The following is a 20,524-nucleotide window of genomic DNA, read 5'->3' on the forward strand; positions in this document are numbered from 1 at the left end:
GCAGAGCCTGCCACAGTCCAGGAGGGTTGCACGCACAGGGAGGCTCTGCCAGGCTGGAGCTCTGAGTGACTTTTTGGAGTTTCCAGCCCCTCACCATGCTTCGCTCATTCCATTCTGGAAAATGACTAAGAGTTGCCATTATGTCATTTTAAATAGCATTTCACACCCTGGCTAATTAATGAAATTCATGATATAATATTAAATGACGTTTAGTCCTTAAGATAGAAAACATGAACCCAAATCTTCCTCATGGGTGAAAAACGTACACCTTCAAGCTTCCTCACGTGCCCTAGGGCGAATGATCCAGCCCCTCCAGAGATGGGGGTTTCCTCCAAGGGGCGGGCGCTCCACATCCCCCCCGACATCAACCATGTTGTATGGGCCATGGAGGGGTCAGCAGGCCTGAGCAGGGCACAGGCTGAGCAAGGCCACGTCCCTTGGCTGACATGCTCAGGGAGCTGAGCACGCCACCCCATCCCGTCCGCAGAACCAGGCCCGGCCCATTGCACAAACTCATGCAACTATTCTTCCAGCCAACTTCAGGCTGGTGCATGCCTTTTACCCTAGAAAGACTGTGTAAAAGAGAGAGCACCCAGGACCTAGAAGGCCAAATACTTACAGGTCAAGTCCCATTTAGGTCATGAGGGTAGGGCCCTTATGGATGGTACCACTGCTCTTATAAAAGAGACCCCAAGACCTCCCTTGCCCTTCTGCCATCTGAAGACAGTAAGAAGAAGGACATCAACAAACCAGAAAGCAGGCCCTCACCAGACACGGAATCTGCAGGTGCCTTGGTCTTGGACTTCCCAGCCCCCAGACCATAAGAGATAAATTCCTGTTGCTTATAAGCCACTCAGTCCATGGAATTTCTGTTATACTGGCCAAAGGACAAAGACACTGAGTGACTTTGAAGAAGACGTCTGATTTCTTGAGTCTGCTTCCTTTACTGGGAAGGTAGAAGGAATAATCCCTTGTGAGGCTGTCGGGACAGTCCAGTGAGGTGAGCTGAGAGAGCACGTGCAGGGAAGACGGCCCTGGGCAGCTGCTCCATCCCTCCCACCAGCCCTTGCTGGGGACCACAAAGGGACCTCCTTGACCCACATCCTCTGTGAAATCCCGTCACGGGAGGCTCATACCCTGGCCATAGCTCCGCCACACCCCCAGAGCCCCACCGCTATCACTTGGTAGTAGAGGACCAGGTATGTGGCAAGAAGCAGCCACCTCCTCACTCAGGGAGGGGTCTCAGGGAGCCCCTCCCCCCAGGTAGCAGGTCGGGGGCACAAGATATGGGGAGACACCTGCTATAGAACAAGGAGAGAAGCCCTCTCCTTTCAACTCCCCCTCGGCACTGCTGTTGGCCTGGCCACAGCCCCCTTGAGCAGGGACTGGGTCCTGTGGTTTGAGCATCACCTGGGGACAGAAAGCATCAGGTGCCCCTGCAGCTCTGGCTCAACACCTCAGAGAGCCCAGCGGGCCCAGCTAGGGGCAGCTGGTAGAACTGACCAGGCCCCAGGTGAGACCTTCTGAAGATCCACAGGGCTGCCATACATGCTGGGGCCCTGTCCCTGGACATGGCCTGGCAGTGCTGGGAAGTTCCCAGCAGTGGGGGGTGGGAGCTAGGAATGGGGATACTGGCCGAGAAGGTCCTGGAGGTTCCACGGAATGGACACCAAGTGGTAAGGTGTGTAGAGCCTGTTTGGGCTCAGATTCTGTTCCAGGCAGACAGTCTGTCCCGGGTCAAAAAGCTGGCCCAGCACTGGCCACGCACATAGGTGGCATCCTTGTGCATCCTCTACCAAGGAGGCGGGGATAATGGCCCAACTCGCAGGCTGCCACCTTGAGGACTGGGCACACTCTTGCAGGCAGGGCTGCACTGAGCAGGTGCACTTGTCCTGGGCATCTCCTGCGGCTGGGCACTGGTGGGCCCCTATGGGCTCTCCCATTTGTGACACTCTCTGACTCTCCTGCCTGCCTCCTGTAGGGGAGGTGGTGAGGTTGGAGGGGTGCAGGTTGTTGCTCAAGAGAAGCTGCCCCCAGGTAAGTTAAGGGAGAGGAGAGCATCTCAGTCAGCACCCCGGGCCCCATCCCTGTCCTTAGCCTGCAGCTCCACAACGCAGGCGCAACTACCACGGCCCTCACAGCTCCCTCCTCCTCTGCACGGAGGGTAGGGTGGCCACCGTGGGCAGGTCCGTCCAAGGCCTCGCATGGACGTCCAGCCCTGGAGGCTCCCATGGAGTGGCAGCTCTTACTCAGAAAGTGAGTTCACAATCCAGTGGACATGTGCCCGATGCCTTCCCCTTGACAAGTGAGCAGTGAGAACAGCAAAGGGGGCCTGCTCCTCCACTTCTCACCTCTGTCCACTGTCACTAGACACTGCCACCTTGAGCTCGGTTTCCCCTTACACAGTTATACGTGGGAGAATTCCTTTTTTAAGTTTTAAAAAAGCAAACATATGCTCTGTTTCCTGGTTCCATTTTTATTGCTTTCAATGAATAAAAACGATGACTACAAAGACTTAAACACAACAAAACTTTGAACAACAAGCAATTAACTAGGTGGCAACAAAGGGCACGGAGAGAAAAGATTAATTGCTTGCAGGAAATAAAAGGCTGGGAGGGAAGATGAAAAATGCTCCCGAGGTAAATGGGCTCTGATGCAAGGCACCAGGAAATAAGGAAGCAATTGTTCAGTGCAGGAATTGCGAGGATGTACTTCCCCCAAATCACAGAGTCAGCTGAAACACGTGGCATCAGGGACACTGTTAGCCATGGCCCTGAGTCCGCTGACTGCACCTGTTCCACGCCGGCGCCCACTGGGCACTCTCCCCCACCATCTCCCCGGGACAGAGCTTTGCTGGGCTCTCCAGGCATGATGCTTCCCCCGGGTCTTTAGTGGGTCTGGCAAAGGCTAAGTCCCTTATCTAGGGGACTGCTTCCCTCATCGGATGGTGAGCAGTTTGATCTCATTCATGTTTCCAGCCCCGAAGAAGCCAGGAACCTTGGTTGTTCATGGCACAGTTTGTAGAAAGAGGGAAGGAGAGAAGGTAGGATGCCTGTTGGCGGCTTGGATCCCAATAACAAACAGACAAAAATCCCAGCCCCGCAAAAGTTTAGTGTCTAGGGAGAAACAGACACCTATGCAGTGTTAGCATTGTGGCTGAATGATTGGGGGGGGGTGGTGACAGGGCTTGTATGGGAGCACAGGGAATATCTCCCTCGTCCAGCTGAGGAGCGAGCAGGGAGGCCTCCCAGAGGAGGCGAGGCCTGGCCCAGAGTTGAAGAACAAATAAAAGGTGGGCAAACAGAGGAGGAAGAAAGGGCATCCAAGGTAGTTGGATGTGCACAGGTCACTGGGCTCGGGTCAGCTAGGTTCCTTCTGAGAATCTTGGCTATTCTGGGATGTCAAGAGCCACGGTCAGGGGAACCCTGGCTGGGACTGGGGTGGGCGGGGGCAGATCCGGCTGGGTTCTGTCGGCCACACAGCAAAGTCTGAGTGTCCTTCTGCAGGCAATGGGGAACCATGGAAGGGCTTCAGAGCAAGAAAGAAACGCAGTCCTGTTTCTATTTTGAAGGTCAATCTGGCAGCAGGGAGGCAGGACAGGGAGACCAGGGAGGCTGGACTTGCTAAGGCAGGATGGGACGGGGAGAAGGTAGAGGAGGCCTCGGGCCAGGGCCCACTTGACAGGTGCAAGCGGTGTGCCTCAGCGAGTATCTGGACGCAGGAGCCCAGGTAGGAGGAGAAAGCAAAATCCAGAATGTCTGTGGCCACGTTTCAGAGCTGCTCAGAGCCTAGCGTGTTCCCCAGCGCCAAACCGATAACCTCCCAGAGAGGTGTGTAATACCTGCCGTCACTAAAACTCCCAGGACACTCGGTCATGAGCACTGACAGCGATCCTCAGAAACAGGGCGCACGGTTATGCAGGCGGTGAACCTGAGCCTCGGAGGTGTTGGGAGGCTGGCAGCAGCGGCGCCAGGTTAAGACCTATGTCTCCAAACCCCCTGCTCTCTTCCCTTCCCGGCTGTTCTGGCCTGGGAAGCACTAAAAACTCCTGAAGTCATTGGAGGGAATGCCTGGAAATGAGGCTTTTGGCAACCCCATTTTTCCCAGAGTATAAAAGCGATTCCAATTACCCAATTGCATTTAAATTGGCAAGTCTGAGACTCTATCTCTCCGTAACCCCCTCCCCCTCCAGCTTCCACACGGCTGGGGCTTTTTTCTAGGCTGGTGATAATTAAAGGAGAGGACAGATCCCGCAGGTTCTCCGTGAGCTCGGCGCCGCACAAACAGGGCATCTGTGCCACGTGATGGATGCCTGCCTGGCCCTGTGATTATTTCCTGGGAGCCTCAGAGCCCACAGAGGGGAGGGGAGATTTCAGGGCTCCACAGGCTACAGACAGACACACCGATTCCTAATAGAGGAATCTGATCCCCTCTATCTATCACCAGACAGCCTGTCAGCAGGACCCTCCTCCTGGAGCAGAGGCGGAAGAATTCATGCACAGCTCTGCAACTTGCCAGAAACTCAGGCAATTTACCGCATGTGCCTGTGCCTCAGTTTCCCCAACTATAAAATACAGACTTGTGCCTCTCATACCTCATCCGGGTTGAATGAGAGCACACGGGCACAACGCTCGGCACACCGTAGGTGCTCAGTGTCGATTCTTACCATTTTGGGTATGAATGTCACTCTTGTCATCTCTGTTGCCTTCTGTGGACACACACACACCACCAGATAATGAGACGCTGCTCTGAGGGATTTGCTGCTTACAGAGTCAACTATGGACCATGCAGCAAGCAGGAATTTGCTTTGCAGAGTGACTTCAGTGGAAGCTGTGCTCAGCTGGGGATTGCCGAGGCAGAGAGTGGGAGCAATGACGTCACACTGCCCAGAAGCTTTCCCGGGCTGACAGAGAACCCCTGCGAGTGCGAGGTCCTCACGGAGCACCAACCACACAAACCAGGTGCTCCACCAGGAGAAGAGACACAACTAACTCTGCCTTCTTTTGGGTCCCTCCAGAAGCGCTGACCTGGGAGGGGCTTGATGGGGCACTGAGGGTTGGGGACAGGCAGGAAAAGCAGTTACAAAGCATGTGGCACTCAGCCAGCCGCCCCAGCAGGTGACTGCAGCTGGAAACCACTGGGAAATGCCAGGGAAGGGGTCAAATGTAGAATTCGGAATAATCCCCCCCCAAAAGGGCAGCAGAACCAGGGTGTTTCTTTACCCAAGAAACGGCCTGAGGGCTGAGTCAGTCCTGAGGACACATTTCACCTGCTGTGCGAGCAGGTGGGGCAGCCTTCTACCATTCTAGAAACATCCCTCAAGCACAGACATGCAGATGCAGGCATCTTCTTGTGGGCCGGGACACCCTGACACGGCAGCGGACTGGGACGGCATCCCCCAGACAGTGCCTGCAAAGCACCTGCTCCTGACACCCCCTGGCTCCATGCTGAGGATGCAGACCCCCCTCCGGCGCTACACATGGAGGGGCCCCTGGCCCCTCAGGCAGTGGGCAGGAGCAGGGCTGGTGTCCTGGAGGCAGAGGAAACTCCCCTGAAATTTGCAGGGGCAGGAGGTAGGCCACGGGGAGGAGCAAACCCTACTCCACACTCATGGCTCTCAGGAGGGTGGGAAGCCCCCTCAGCCACTGCCAGCTACCTGTCTACCCCATCATGCGGGGACAGGCTCTGTGGGGTTTATTTCTACTGCGGGGTTTGCAGCCAAGCGTCTCTGCTCTCTCTCTCTCTCTCTCTCTCTCTCTCATCATTCCGTCTTGTATTTATAGCTCTGATTCACGCTCTCACCCTGAATGCATTGATTTCTCCACTCATTTGCTCACTCCACCGATCATTCGCTTACTCATCCCCCAACTCATTTGTTCTGATGTGTTATTTAGAGACTCCCATAGGGTCACTGCCAACTCCCAGATGGAAATTCTACTGCTGTTCACAGTTTGGCAGCTCGTGGATGGGGGCTGCCGCCCTCACAGCTCCAGCCGTTCCATTAGACTTCGGTGAACACATCAGGGAGGCCAGCCCTGCGTCAGGGAGGGCCGAGCTCAGACCCAGCAAACAGCGCAGCCGAGCAAGCCAGCGGCTGCCCCCTCTCTCTCTCACCTGTGATTTCCTTGGTTTCACCGTTGGTGTGCTTAAAGCGGTCTCCTTCCACTCGGACGCTGGGGCACAGCACGTCTGAGGAAGGCAAGAGAAAAGAGAGAGATGGATGAGCAAATGTGACCCATGGTCCCTCTGTGGGATATGACAGCACCCAGAGCACCCCCAGCTCCGGGCATGCAGCACCCAGGGCCCCCAGATCCCCGCACACAGCACCCAGAGTGCCCCCAGCTCCCAGCACCCAGAGCACCCCCACTCCCCGCACGTAGCACCCAGAACACCCCCAGCTCCCGGCATGCAGCACCCAGAACGCCCCCAGCTCCCGGCACGCAGAACCCAGAAGGCCCCCAGCTCCCGGCACACAGCACCCAGGGCCCCTAGCTCCCCACACGCAGCACCCAGAGTGCCCCCAGCTCCTGGCATGCAGGAGGCGGTGCACACTATGGACTGGTTCATTTACACGGGTACTTGCTGAGCACCTACTCTGCAAATACTGTGCTCTGTCCTGTGGGTGACACACCAACAAGGCAGTGTCCCCACTCACAGGGAGCACACAGTCTCGCCCTTTAGAGGGAGTCAGACACCCAAACTGACAGGGTCAGCACAGTATAGTAAGTGACAGAGAGGGCGCGGTTGCTGGGGGATTTGGGACACAGGTCTGACACCTCGCCAGGGCTTGGGGAGGTCAGGGAAGCTTTCCTGAGAAGGTGATGCTTGAGGTTTTCTTAAGGGAACAGTGAAGACCTAGCTAGACTGACAAAAGAACAAGAGGGGTCACAGGCAAAGGGAACCTCATTTAGAAAGGCATGAACATACGCATCAAGATTCTGAGTTCACAGGTGTCAGTGAAACGGGAAACATGTGCCGGGGGGCCCCCCCACAAAGGTGTCTCTTATGCTTATGCCCACTCTAAGGAGCTTCAAGTACAATTCCAGAAGCAAAGCTGCTTGACTATACAAAGACAATAGAGTAAGTCTTACAGCAAGACAAATACTTCATTATAGAATAGTACATTGTCTTAACGTCTTCACGATTCCTCACTTAAGAAAAAAGTTGGAAGCAAAAGAGACGCTTCCAGTTGCCCCCAAAATCCCAGAAAATCACCAACTTGGAATTTTAAAGTCCTCAGTCCAAGTGTCGACTCCCTGATGGACCAGCTTGCTGTCTTGGCCAAGTCTGTCAACCTGTCTTGGTGTGAGTGTCTCTGGCGGGGAGACCTTACAGAGCACACACGGGCCACGAGGCTGCCTGGGGGCTGAGCAAGCTCAAATTCATAAGGGGCTGCGATAAGGCAGGGTGGTCCTCCAATTCAGCGCCTGAAGCAACTTGCTTACCTTAGTGGAGACCTTTCTCTGTGAGGGTCACTATCACAACCCCCTCCCCCTTATTAGATAGTTCTGTTATCTGTCCCATGTGCAATGACCTGTTTCACATTCAGGGCACAAGGGTCTCAGTGAGGGGCCGGTTCGGGGCCCCTTTACCAATCAGCAGGGAGGGGAAAGAATGAGATCTTCCCTGGTGTGGAGGTATTTTTCATGTTTATCCTAAAAGGCACCATGAGGTCTGCCAAGCCCCATGCAAGGGGTTATTTTGGAAACAGCACCAAGCTGTCTGTCTAGGACCAAATATGCAAGAGGATGCAGGCACCTCGCAATATTTAGACAGCCCCACCCAGACAGCGGCAGCTGTGGGCTGACCACCATTTGCTCTAGCCTTGGAAGGCTGCCAGAGAAGACTGGCTGTGGATCATGCATTGACTCAGAAGGTTCTATCCTTGATGACGAGCCAATCTCTGGAGACTAATGGCTGGAGCTCAGGGCACAGGCAGGGCCACGGGGCCTTGTCTCCGAAAATACCCTGAGGTTGTGACCTGATTCCCAAACCCAGATGGGCAAGGACAGTCCAAAGACCATGAACACAGATAAGATGGAGCTTCTTTTCAAAGACATTAGAACTTGCCCAAACTGCGTTAAGGAATCATTCCCTGAACAACCTGCCAATCACCTGGTGGGGCCATCACTAACCTTTATACATCCAAAAGGCTCAAGGGGCAATTTGTTTTATTTTTTTTTAAGATTTTATTTATTTATTTATTTGACAGAGAGAGACAGAGAAGGAACACAAGCAGGGGGAGTGGGAGAGGGAGAAGCAGGCTTCCCGCAGGGCAGGGAGCCCGATGTGGGGCTGGATCCCAGGACCCTGGGATCATGACCTGAGCTGAAGGCAGATGCTTAACGACTGAGCCACCCAGGCGCCCTAAAGTGCAATTTATAGCCAACTTAGTATCAAGTCAGGACAGATGGTTCCTAAAATACCCACTCCAGCCAGGCTTCGCAGGGGTGGGATGCCGGGGCCCTGTGGGTTCACCTGCTTGGCAGGGAAGTAGGGTTAGCATCCAAAGGCCCGCTTAGCCTAAACTATATCTGTTTGGCCAAGATATTTCCACATCTTAGGTAATGATCTATTTATTTCCACATTAACTCATTTATTTAAACTAAAATACCTGAGAATTCCAGATACGTTCTAGGCACACAGCTAGTTCTAGGGACACTAGAATGGGATAAAAGACAAGTCCCCGGGCGCCTGGGTGGCTCAGTCAGTGAAGTATCTGCCTTCGGCTCGATCATGATCCCAGGGTCCTGGGATTGAGCCCCGCATCAGGCTCCCTGCTTAGCAGGGAGCGTGCTTCTCCCTCTGCCTGCCGCTCCCCCTGCTTGTGCTCTCTCTCCCCCTCTCTCTAACAAATAAATAAATAAAATTAAAAAAAAAAAAAGACAAGTCACCTTCCCCGCCTTCAGGGCACTGGTGGGCTGACTGTGGCGACAGACCTGAGACCTGGAAGCACAAGAAAGTGTCACAGCTGCCGTGACATCACTGTGTCTCCTTGCTTTGTAGGCTCCCCCCTCAGCCTTTGAGACTGCCCACCTCACCCCAGGACTTGTTCTCAATCACAGAGCCCCAGCACCCCGCCCCATGTCCCAGAGCTGATGGCACCACCTGGAAGTCGCCGACTGGTGTCTGTCTCCCCAGAAAGTGCGAGCCTGCAGCCCCAGGCAGCTCCCCGCTCAGCTCCGTAGCGCCACTGTCTTCCCAGCCCCAGGCACGGACAGGCCCCAAGTTCACACGGACCAGAAATGACCAGTGACACCTGAGCCAAGAAGTCAGCCCTGACTGGCCTTCCAGGCACGGGCTCCATCGTGACGTGGATGAGCCGTGAGATGCCACAGGGCGGGGCTCTGCACGGAGGAGGGACAGACCCCGCTGGCTGTCAGTGCTACTTCTTCCCTGCTAAAAGAATGCCCCTCGCCTCAGAATGGCGGAGCTTTCAGCCCAGGGAGAAGAACTGTGGCGGTCTTGGCTAATGAAGGTTATACTGTCCCCCACCTTTCTATAGCCTCCCTCACTGCCAGGGACACACGCGTGACCCAGTTCTGGGCAAGAAAATGAGTAACAGAGTTTGCTGTGGTTGGCCGAGGGGTGGTTTCTTAAAAAGTTTTTGCTTTTCCTGACGAAACGGGACAGAGAGGTGGATGGGGCTGCTGAATTCACATTCCCTTCCTTCTCCTTAGACCGCAGGGACATAATGTCCGCGGGATTGCCAAGGACAACTTAGGAGACAGGGACTCCACTCCAGCAGCCCGAGCCTGGGTGAAAAGGGTAAGAAAAACACACTTCTGTTTGCCTCAGCCACTGCACTTGTTTTCGTTTGGTTTGTCTTTGTTTTTAATTTGCCACGGAGTGTATTCCAAACCTGCACGTGTTCCCTTTCTGGAAGCAGCACTGATGAGCCAGGATCCAGGCCTGGAAAGCTGCTCTCTTTCCAGCTGCCTGAGCACAACTCAAGACAGTGGTGAGGACCAGCACGTTACTTTCCTGGTAAAGGAGCCATGGACGGACTGGGGTGTCTTCACCATCCCAGGAAAGACGGGTTTACCCGGTAATCATTCGGGATCGACATGAGAAGCAGCTCTGGGATTAGGGATGGGATGAGTTCTCAGGAATGGAAATGTGTACCTAGTTCTTGCGTGAGTTGGTCAATGTTCCTTTTAGAAAGGGTAGGAACACACAAAGGACATGGCTGACCACAAAGACCTGCTCTCTTGGAGCTGACTTACTGTCACTCACTGACATCCGTTCTCCCTCAGTCTTTGGGCAGGTGGATCCTCCGCGACTTCTAGGGAGGAAAGAGATCTCTCTGCCCACAGGACCAGTTCTGTTTCACCAGAAGCTTTCAAGAGAGCCCAGCTACTGACGGATCAGAGCTGCTCCAAGGGAAAAAAAAAACGCAGGAATTCACTGCAGTTTCTGGAAAAACACTTCAATCGTCCTCAGTTTACCAAATGGCAGAAGGGGAAAGTATGCTTGCCCAGGATGCCCTTTGGCTTTTTACTGACACATCCACACTTCTATCTAGAAAACACAGAGCCATGGCATCCCCTGGTGTCTTCATTTGGGAAAAGAGAGTGCTGGCAATTACTGAGCACCTACTGTGTGCCAATCTCCCAGCTGGGGATTTTACCTGCAACAACCATTCCAGTAAGTCGCTTTCTTCTTCCCATTACACAGATGCAGAAACAGATGCTACAAGGTTAAGAAACTCACCAGGATGGGAGGAGTACCTGGATTTGAATAAAGGTCTACATGTATCTAGAGTCTGGGAGAAGACATGGTAGCCCTGGTCTAGGGAATCAGCAGGACCATCGGAGAAAGGGGCAGAGCCAGCGGACTGCAGGCCACGGACAGGAAGCGATCACTGCTCACCCAGCACCTCACAGCGGACGCCACTGAGTGCAACCGGCCATGGAGAAGATGGCTGTGTTCCAAGAGGGGCGGGGAAGACGTGGAGGAGGGAGGACATGAATCAGGCGCCAGCAGACACGCAGCCCCGCTTCTCCGCTGCTCCAAGGCCAGCCAGGAAGGCATCCTCACGGTCCCACTCTGGAGAGCCAGCAGACACTGAGGCAGGCCCCGGCTGATATGAATGGTCCCAACAGCAATGCCAGTGGCTGCCGGGGACTGAGGGCCCCCACGGCCAGCTCTGTGCTGGGTGTGCAATATAGACTGTCTCCACTCTGCTGGGGATGGCGGCATCTCTGTGATCAGCAGACACGGGTATGCCTGCTCTGCACCAGACGCTGTCCTAAGCACGGTGAACACATTGACACGTTTAATCGAGTCCTCCCTACAGCTTCAAGGGACAGGCGCTATTATTTACAGATGGGGAAAGAAAGGCCAAAGGAATTAGTAAATGGATCGACCAAGGCCACAGAGCTAGCAAATGGCAAAGTCAGCAGGACGGCTCTGGCATCGGGCTCCTGACCACGGTGCCACACGGCCTCTCCGAAAGTCACCCACCCCAGTCACCCAGCCAATGGGGAGCCGAGTCTCTAAAGCCTGAACAGACAGACGGCCAGCTGTTCCTGCCTGAGGCAGCCCCTTCACCCCGGGAAGAGCTCAGACTTGTAAAGTCCTTGCTTTGCACCTATAGGATCCGGGTGATCCCCAAGTTCTGCCCGCCGGGTCTGCTCGCTTGTGCCGGTTGACTCCAGGCTCCGAGCTGGGCACTGCGACCCCGGGGTGGACAGACAGCAAGGCGGGTACCAAGCCCAAACATGTCCCCATTCTCTCTCACAGAAGCTACTTAGATATTCCAAGGCAGCCGGGGTGCTCCTCCCACTGTCCGGTCTTCTCCAGCGGAGCCCCCCGGCCTCCCGCTCTTCCCTCACCCAGACAGGCTCAAGGCTCCCCTGAGCCGTGAGCACACAGGCCGGGATCACAGCTCCCGCGGGCACGGCTGCGTGTCTGCCGCTGACTGGGGCACTGTTTGGCATCCTGTCTGGCCCGTTAGTACTATTCACCGTGCCCATTGTGCAGATGAGAGAACTGAGCCTAGGCGAGCCAGGAGGACCCACTTAAATCATGCAGCTAGTTAGTGGTGGAGACGGGATTCAAGTCGGTGTGACTCCAGCACTCTCTCGCTTGCTCCCACACACATACACATGCTGGGGCGTCCAGAAGAACATGCAATATTGAAATCGTGGTTACCTCTGGGAGGCAGAACTTAAAGTGATATCTTCATTTTTGCTTTTTTAAAGATTTGAGCATGACTTATGAGTTATTTACTGTGATTATTATTTTTAAAAACAGGTCTGAGTCCTGCCCCAGGGTGCTTGTTGCTGAGGCAACCGGAGGCTCAGGGGGAGGAGGCAGGAAGGCCAGCAGGGGCAGGGTGGGTGGGTGGGTGGTGGCTGGTGGCCTTAAGCAAATGCTGTTTGCAGAGGTGAGCTCGGGAGTCCGGGAGGCCCATTGGGCCTGCACCAGCTGACGTGCCTGGAGTGGCCTGGGCAGTGGCAGACGGCCTCACACCGGGGCCCTCTCTCCTCTCCCAGCCCGAGCCCAGGCCTGCTCACTGGGGTAGGGTGAGGCTGGAACAGGGCCAGAGGGAGACCATGCTCTCCAAGGCTGATGGGGAAGATGGTCTGGGATTCTGCAGACCTCGCCTCTCTCGTGTCAGCTGCCCCTGTGTGTGCTTCCAGATCCGGAAATAGGGATGTAAGTTTGTGGGGTTTTCCCCACCCAAGGTCATCCTGCAGCATAAATGGTATATATACTGAGTGGGAAGTTGGTGGCATGATGCCTGGCACCTAATTAGTGCTCATTCATTCATTCACTCATTCAGCCAGTGCATTTTTGCCAAGTGCCCGGCATCAACCTACCAGAATAAAGAGCAAGCGCAAACACGTGCCAACCCCTGGCCTCTCGGTGGTCACATGCTAGTGGAGGAAGCAGAGAGCAAACAGACAGACACAGAGAAGCGAGCTAGTCATCGGGTGTGGTCAGGAAGTACGCAGGTGGTATGCCCGGGCGCTGGCTGTGGGGACCAGGATGCACATCGGACACGCGGGTCTGGGAAGATCTCTTGGCTGAGTGACATCTGGGCTGAGAGCGGAGACAGGCACGAGCCAGCCACAGGAAAAGCAAGTAGGCAGATGGAGCACCAAGTGGCACAGAGCCCCGAGGGGGAAGGGGCTTGGCTCGCCCCGGGGCAGGGAAGGGGACCAAGCCCCGAGCTAAACGGAGTGAGGAGACAGAGGGGAGGGAGGGAAGACGCCAGCTCAGGGCAGCCTGGTAACCCAGGGCAGGGTTTGGAATTCAGGGCAAAGAAGAGATAGATGGCTCTGCCAGGGAGTCAGGAAGAGCAACTGAGACCAGGCAGAAGGCAATGGTAGTTACTGTGTGAGTGTGGCCATCCAAGGAGGGAGGGATTTCACAGGTCCCCCTGGGGTCCTCGGACCTCCTGCCCTCCCAGGAATGTCCCGTGGGCTGAGCACCAGCAGGTGTCAGCAGAGGCCAAGAGGACCTCCTCTAGGAGGGGACAGGAGAAGACAGGTGCAGGGGGAACTCGGGAGGGCAGCAGAACCCTCGGCCAACACTCAGGTGCAACGTGGGTCCTGGCTACCTCGGCCCACCGGGCTCAGCCAAGCAGTGACCTTCAGCCGTGGGCATCTGAGATGCACCAAACCTACCTGCAAACTTCTTTTCCTTCATCCCATGTCTAATGAATGTCTACTATGTACCTGGCACTGACCTGCTCTGGGATGTAATGGGCACAATGACCAGCTCTCTGTCCTCAGGGAGCTGCTGTCCAGTGGACAAGATGGAAACTGGCCAAATAAGGCACTGACCTCTCCAGCAGGTGATCATAACCAGTGGGAAGCTCTGGGGTGAGGATGGGGGCAACACCGTGGGATCCAAGCTAATGGCTGGAGAGTCGTCTCCATTGAGACCTGAAGGGTGAGCCGGAGGGAAGGAGGTAGAAGCAGCAGGAGAGTGACCCACAGCAAGCTCATAAGACTCAGCAACCTGTCCCCCAGTAACAGAACTCATCATACGGGATGCAAAATCCAAACCCAGTTTCGTCTGACCCCTATAGCAGACCGCAAGACCATCATGGGTTAAATGATCCATCTGTAGAACAAGGGCTCTGGGGACCTCAAGAATCCCTTAAATGAGCAGAATCGGGGAGAATGTCACATGACAGATAGGGGCAGGGGCAGTAGCATGGTGTCTGGGGCCAGTGGTGGGCAGGGGCTAAGGCAGGACACTGTCAGGACCCTAAGACCCCTGTGTTCTGCTGGGAAGTTAATCATTAGGGAGCGGAGCAGGACATGAGCCAATGTTTCCGGAGTGTCTAGCACAGCAGGGATGTGATCACTGCCTGCATGCTAGGGAGGCCACAGGAACAGAAAGGGCAAAAGTCCCTGCCCTCCTGAAGCCCACAGTCCAGGGGATTTCACTCAAGTCTCTCAAAGGCTTTATGGGGGGCTGGCCACTCCCAGCATGCAGCTACGTGGGGGCTCGGAGCGGCTGCACAGCCCATCCACGTCACCTTGCAGGGAGTGGCAGATAAAGGATACAAACCCAGGCCTGGTGAAAGGCACAACCCACACAACCTGCCCCAGCGCACCTTAAAGTCTGGCAGGGGAAGAGGAATATGGCAGGAAAGGTTAGCGGCTGAGTTGGGCTGCCAGGTGCAACGGAGAGAGGCACTTCTAGAATCAATATTCTTACAGCACACAGCCAGAGCTGAGGATCAGGAAGGAGCATGAAGGATGACCCTATGGTCCAGACCTCTCGTTTTACAGGGAAGGGATCTGATGCTACCAAAGGGAAATGCCTATGGTGCAGCCCTCACCAGAGCCTCCATCGCGCCAGGCACACACCCACAGCCTTGGTCCCACTCCTCAAAGGTCCTCAAAGGTCCTCTGAAGCCAAACCCAGGGAACGCCAGTGGCCAGAGTGGAGCAGGAGCTTCTCAAACTGCAGTGTGTTTTACGGGACAGCTAGTCCTGGGGAGGATGGGGTATAGCTTCTTGTGCCGAGCTTTTCTCCCCAAAGCTTTGCCCTCTGACTTGGATGCAAAACCTCTGATCCAAATTTGCTGCTGGAAGCGATTTCATCAGTTCCCCAGGAACAAACATCTCCTCAAGCTCCCCCTTCGCTGTCTCTGCTCTGTTCGTCCCCCGTAGGCAGTGAACAGAGACCTTACGTGTACGGCAGCCTCTGTCTTCTCAGACTCCGAGGCTAGTTTGCTCCATTCTAGAATTGAGTGCACACTCTTGACACCTGCCCTTCAGGGTCTTAACAGGGGTTACAGGAGAGAAAGTGCAGGAAGAGCCGAGTACAGTGCTCAGGCCACCTCTGTCTCATGCAATGGCCATCTTGCTTCCCCTCCTGCCCGTTCTCACCACAGGACCCGGCGCTGAGAGGGGAACCTCACCTGCGCCGAGTCTGGGCTCAGTCACCCACAACCCTGAGCTTCTGCAGGATCCGAGGTCGAGGGCCACTCCCAGGGCTGCATGACAAGGTGAGGGTCCTAGGTGACAGGGCTGCTGAGCAGACCCACAGGTAAGGAATCAAAGCCTACTTGTTACCCCCATGGATTCTGAGCAGACAGAAATAGGAAAACAAAGGAGTGGCAAAATGCAAATTGATCATGTGAATCCAGGGGAGTTTTGAGAAGATATTTCACTCCATCCCATGGAGAGGAGACAAGACGTCCTGGAGGAAAGGGGTAGGAGGTAAGGGGCAGGGTGTGAAGAAGGCCCGGGTTCTGGGGGCAACACTGGCCCTAAGTCACCCCGTGGCCAGGACATACGACCCTCCCCATGCAGTCCCAGGAAAACAGAATGAGCCCAAAATGCCTCCCCGCAGGGACATTCTGTGGTTCTCAGCAGAGATGGGCAAACAAGATAAGGTGCGATTTAATTTTCTCTAGTCACGGCCACATTCTCTCCATTAGTATATGGTCTGGGATCAGACCTATCTGTGTCCAGACTCAGGGTCATGACCCCAGAATCAGAGCCCCAGTGGCCAAGGCAGTCCCCAGGGACGAGCAGGGCGCCCTGGCTCAGCCCACTGCTTTGCCAGGCCCCAAATGCCTGTGGGAGCAGACGGCAAGCCTGGGGGCCCATTCACTGCGGCCCAGGTCGTGGGGCAGAAGCGGACCTGGCCAGCCTGGCTCCTCATGTGCTCCCACCCCCTCCCCAGAGGCTTGGTGGAGGTGGGTTCCCGGAACGGCCACCGGCTGCATTCCTGCAGGGGGAGCTTTGGTGAGGCTGCTGGGAAATCACAGCCAGATGTCAAAGAGGCACAGTCAGGCAGCCTTTCCACCATCCAGCTGGCGAAGGCACGGCTGTAACTGGAGGGGGGCTGGGGCCTGGGGACAGGGTAGGGACCCTGCCCACATGCTGTTCTTCTGTCCAGGGCACCCACTGGGGCTGCACCTCACATCACCTCTGCGGGTCTGCAGCTGGAGGTACCAGCCTGGGGTGGGGAACAGAGGGGTCACCTTGCCTGCAGTCCTGGGCTCTGCTGCACCTGCCATCCCCACTGCTGGAGAATGAAGCTGTGGGGGGACCTCCTAGTTGACCATGAACCCGCTGCCCAGCCCCTCCAGCCTCCGGTTCCTCACGAGAACATTACTATGTGCTGGACTTACCGTTCAACCCTTTACCCACATTTCCCACTTTTCAGCCAGACCCTCCACCCCCCGCCCCGCCCCTAAATCCTCTTCTTGGGGAATGCCTACCCATCTGCCCATCTCTGCCTATTTCCCTCTGCACTATGCCTGCACTATGTTGCCACAGAGGACAGGGTCTCCCCTCAGTTTTTATGGCCGAATAATATTCCCTTGTAGTGAACACCACAGCCTCTTGTACCCGTTCATCCATACGTGGACGCTTACACTGCTTCTACATCCCGGCTTTTGTAAATAATGCTGCAATGAACGAGGCAGGTAGTTTTCAGGTTACTGATTTCATTTCTTTTGGGTATGTTTGCAGAGGTGGAGCTGCCGGGTCATACGGGAATTCTGTCTTCAATATTATGAAGAACCTACATCCTGTATTCCCAGTGTCTGCGCCAGTTCACATTCCTACCAACAGCCCGCAAAGGTTCCCTTTCTCCACATCCTCGCCAACACTTGTTATTTCTAGTCTTTTCCAGAGCCATTCTGACAGATGTGAGATGGGATCTCATTCTGGTTTTCACTCATCATTTTTACGTGCTCATGTTTTAATGTGTTTTTTTTTTTTTTTTCTTCTCCTGAGATAGAAGCTCCGTGTGAACAGGGCTGTGGAGGTCACATTAAGCCCCACACTCCTATAACCTGCAGCCAGAGTTTCCAGCTCCTGGGAAGCATTTAATCAGGATTTCCTGAACTGATGAAGAAAATCCTGTAGCAAAGCTATCAGATGGGTTTCTCATCCCCGTGTTTCGGATGAGAGCTCATGCGACTTCCCCAAGTTCGTATGGGTAGCAGAAAATAGTGACAGAGGACACGTGTCCAGTACCTGCTGTGGGCCAGGCACTGCTTGGAGCACCTTCTATGTAACCCGCTCAGGAAGAGGAGGGATTGTGTAGCCATTGTACAGATGGAGAAACCAAGCCCAGGGGTTACATAATCAGTAGGATGATGGATGGCAAACCCAGGACTTCAACTCTGGGCTTCCAGGAGCAGGTCAGCGAGGGAAGGGGGGAGAGAAAGAGAGAAAATCCCCGATAGCCCAGAGTTTTAATAGGTCCTCACTGCAGGTTTATTGGATCCCTCTTTCTTTGCTTTTCTGTTTTTTTTTTTTTTTTCCAGTGTTTAAAAATTAAAGTATAGTTGACAGAAAGCATTATATTAGTTTCAGGTGTACAACATAGTGATGTGACTTCTTTATACATTACAAAATGATCCCCACGAGAAGTGTAGTCACCATCTGTCACCGCACACGGTTATTACAATAATATTGACCATATTTCCTGTGGTGGACTGTTCATCCCCATGACTTATTGACTTTATAAACAGAAGCTGGTACCCCTTAATCCCCTCCACCCACTTCACCCAGCCCCCCACCCCCTCTGGTGACCATCTGTCTGTTCTCTCCCCTGCACCTGTTCAAGCTCCTACACCAGGAGGTCAAAGCAGCCCATGGGGGCTCCACTCATTCCCCCCAACCTGCTCACCTATTTTCCTGTTGTATATAACACCTCTGATGATAATAAATTATTTTTTATTAAAAAAATATTTTTTAGGTGGCGTAAGGCCCTTTGTGGCTTCCAATCAACAAACGTCTTGTGGACCATGGTGCCTTAGACTCCCCTGGGCCAGTCCCTGTTGCCCACCTCAGGACAATGGAATGTGCTGAACAGGTTGATTACCTGTTTGTCGCTGGAATAATCTGCTGTTGAGCCCACTTAGACGTTTCTAGTCGCCCCTCCCTGAATGTGGACTATGCGGTCACTCTCACACAAAGCAAGAAGGCTGGTGAGGAGCTGGTCTGCGTCCATCCCAACCCCCGCCGGCCAGGGTCCCTTTCCCTCCCATTCCTACCACCTCCTCAGCACAGGCACCTGGGCCTGGTATGACAGGTGGAGACTTCTGCGGTCCATTTTACCTCTAAGTGTGCAGAGAAATAGTGCTAAACAGCTGATTTTCACTTGCAAGGACTACGTTTCTGCATCAGGGACGCCAGGCACGAGGAGCTGGCTGGGGGCTCTGCCTCCTGCATCTTTACTCCCTAGTCCTGTGCCTTCTCCGGGCTCTGGCTGATGCCTCTCCGAAGCAGAGGACATGGAGACAGTGAGGACAAGGTCTACAGTCACTCAGGCCATACAATCTACAGACATGCACAGAATCTTTGCAATGTGTGTATGCAGGAGGTTTCTGCATACTATTTTCCAGATGAGGAAGCTGAGGGTAAGTCTTCTGCCCAAATGCACACAGTTGGTAAACAGCAGAGTAGTATGTATGTGTGTGTGTGTATGAGTGCGTGCACACACAGTGTGCCTCTGAGCGAGCATGCGTGTGGCCTCGTGTTTTAGTGTATGCATTTGTGTGGGGGAGGGGTGGGTGGATAAAACTCAAAGAAGACAGAGTCTATAATTATAAGGACAAAGACAGACATGTTTTACAGCAAAACAAGTCACCTAGAACATACTGCGTTGACAACGGATTTCCTTCGGTCTTCCAGTAAGTGTGAAGTTGTGTCAGAAACACTGCAATTCTAGTACTATGTTGAACAATGGGCAGAAGACATGAACAGACACTTCTCCAAAGAAGACATACAAATGGCTAACAGACACATGAAAAAATGTTCATCCTCATTAGCCATCAGGGAAATTCAAATCAAAACCACATTGAGCTGCCACCTTACACCAGTTAGAATGGCAAAAATGGACAGGGAAAGAAACAACAAATGTTGGAGAGGTTGTGGAGAAAGGGGAACTCTCTTACACTGTTGGTGAGAATGCAAGTTGGTACAGCCGCTTTGGAAAACAGTGTGGAGGTGCCTCAAAAAGTTAAAAATAGAGCTACCCTATGACTCAGCAATTGCAGTTCTGGGCATTTACCCCAAAGACACAGATGTAGTGAAAAGAAGGGCCACATGCACCCCAATGTTCATAGCAGCAAGTCCACAATAGCCAAACTGTGGAAAGAGCCGAGAGGCCCTTCAGCAGATGAATGGATAAAGATGTGGTCCATATATACAATGGAATATTACTCAGCCATCAGAAAGGATGAATACCCAACTTTTACATCCACATGGATGGGACTGGAGGAGATTATGCTAAGTGAAATAAGTCAAGCAGAGAAAGTCAATTTTCATATGGTTTCACTTATTTGTGGAACATGAGGAATAGCTTGGAGGACATTAGGAGAAGGAAGGGAAAAATGAGAGGGGGGAATTGGAGGGAGAAATGCACCACGAGAGACTATGGAGTCCAGGAATCAAACTGAGGATGTTAGAGGGGAGAGGGGTGGGGAGATGGGTTAGCCCGGTGATGGGTATTAAGGAGGGCACGTACTGCATGGAGCACTGGGTGTTATACGAAAACAATGAATCGTGGAACACTACATCAAAAACCGATGATGTACTGTATGGTGACTAACATAACATAATAAAAAAATTACTAAGAAAAAGAACCATTGCAATTCATCAGCCGCATTTCTTGGAAAGCCCCTAGACATTGTGCAAGCCCCGTGTCCCACTTGCCCTCTGCCAAGTGTCAAGTAAGTTCAGCTAGAACAAGGTCAGCTGCAGGATGTGAGAGTCACTCAGAAACGCAGAATTTCTCCATGTCTTTAATTATATGGATGCATAGTTATAGAGACACACACATATATATATGAACAGTGTATATGTACATACGCCTTTTGCAAGCAGTACCAATTTAGCTGTGGTCACTGTACTGTATCCCTAAATGAAAACCACCGTGTCAAACACGAAGCCCAACCTCCATGAGCTGGAATGCCTGGCATGATATGGTCCCAGTAAATGGGATGGCCACGCCCGTGTCATGCTTTATGTGGGATGGCACCAGGAAAGGATGCTGGGGCTGGCCCGAGGCCCTCCAGCCAGGCAGT

General features: G+C 53.8%; 1 protein-coding gene across 1 annotated transcript in view; it reads right to left on the minus strand.

Annotated features, from left to right (window-relative positions):
* Positions 1–20,524, minus strand: part of COL22A1 (collagen type XXII alpha 1 chain) — a 247,474-nt gene that overhangs the window by 192,403 nt on the left and 34,547 nt on the right. Inside the window, exon 4 of the mRNA XM_027583883.2 lies at positions 6,115–6,189. Within this exon, the coding sequence (XP_027439684.1) occupies positions 6,115–6,189 (75 nt within the window). The remainder of the gene's footprint in view (positions 1–6,114; positions 6,190–20,524) is intronic.

Source organism: Zalophus californianus, chromosome 4 (assembly GCF_009762305.2).
Source record: "Zalophus californianus isolate mZalCal1 chromosome 4, mZalCal1.pri.v2, whole genome shotgun sequence".
NCBI lineage: Eukaryota > Metazoa > Chordata > Mammalia > Carnivora > Otariidae > Zalophus > Zalophus californianus.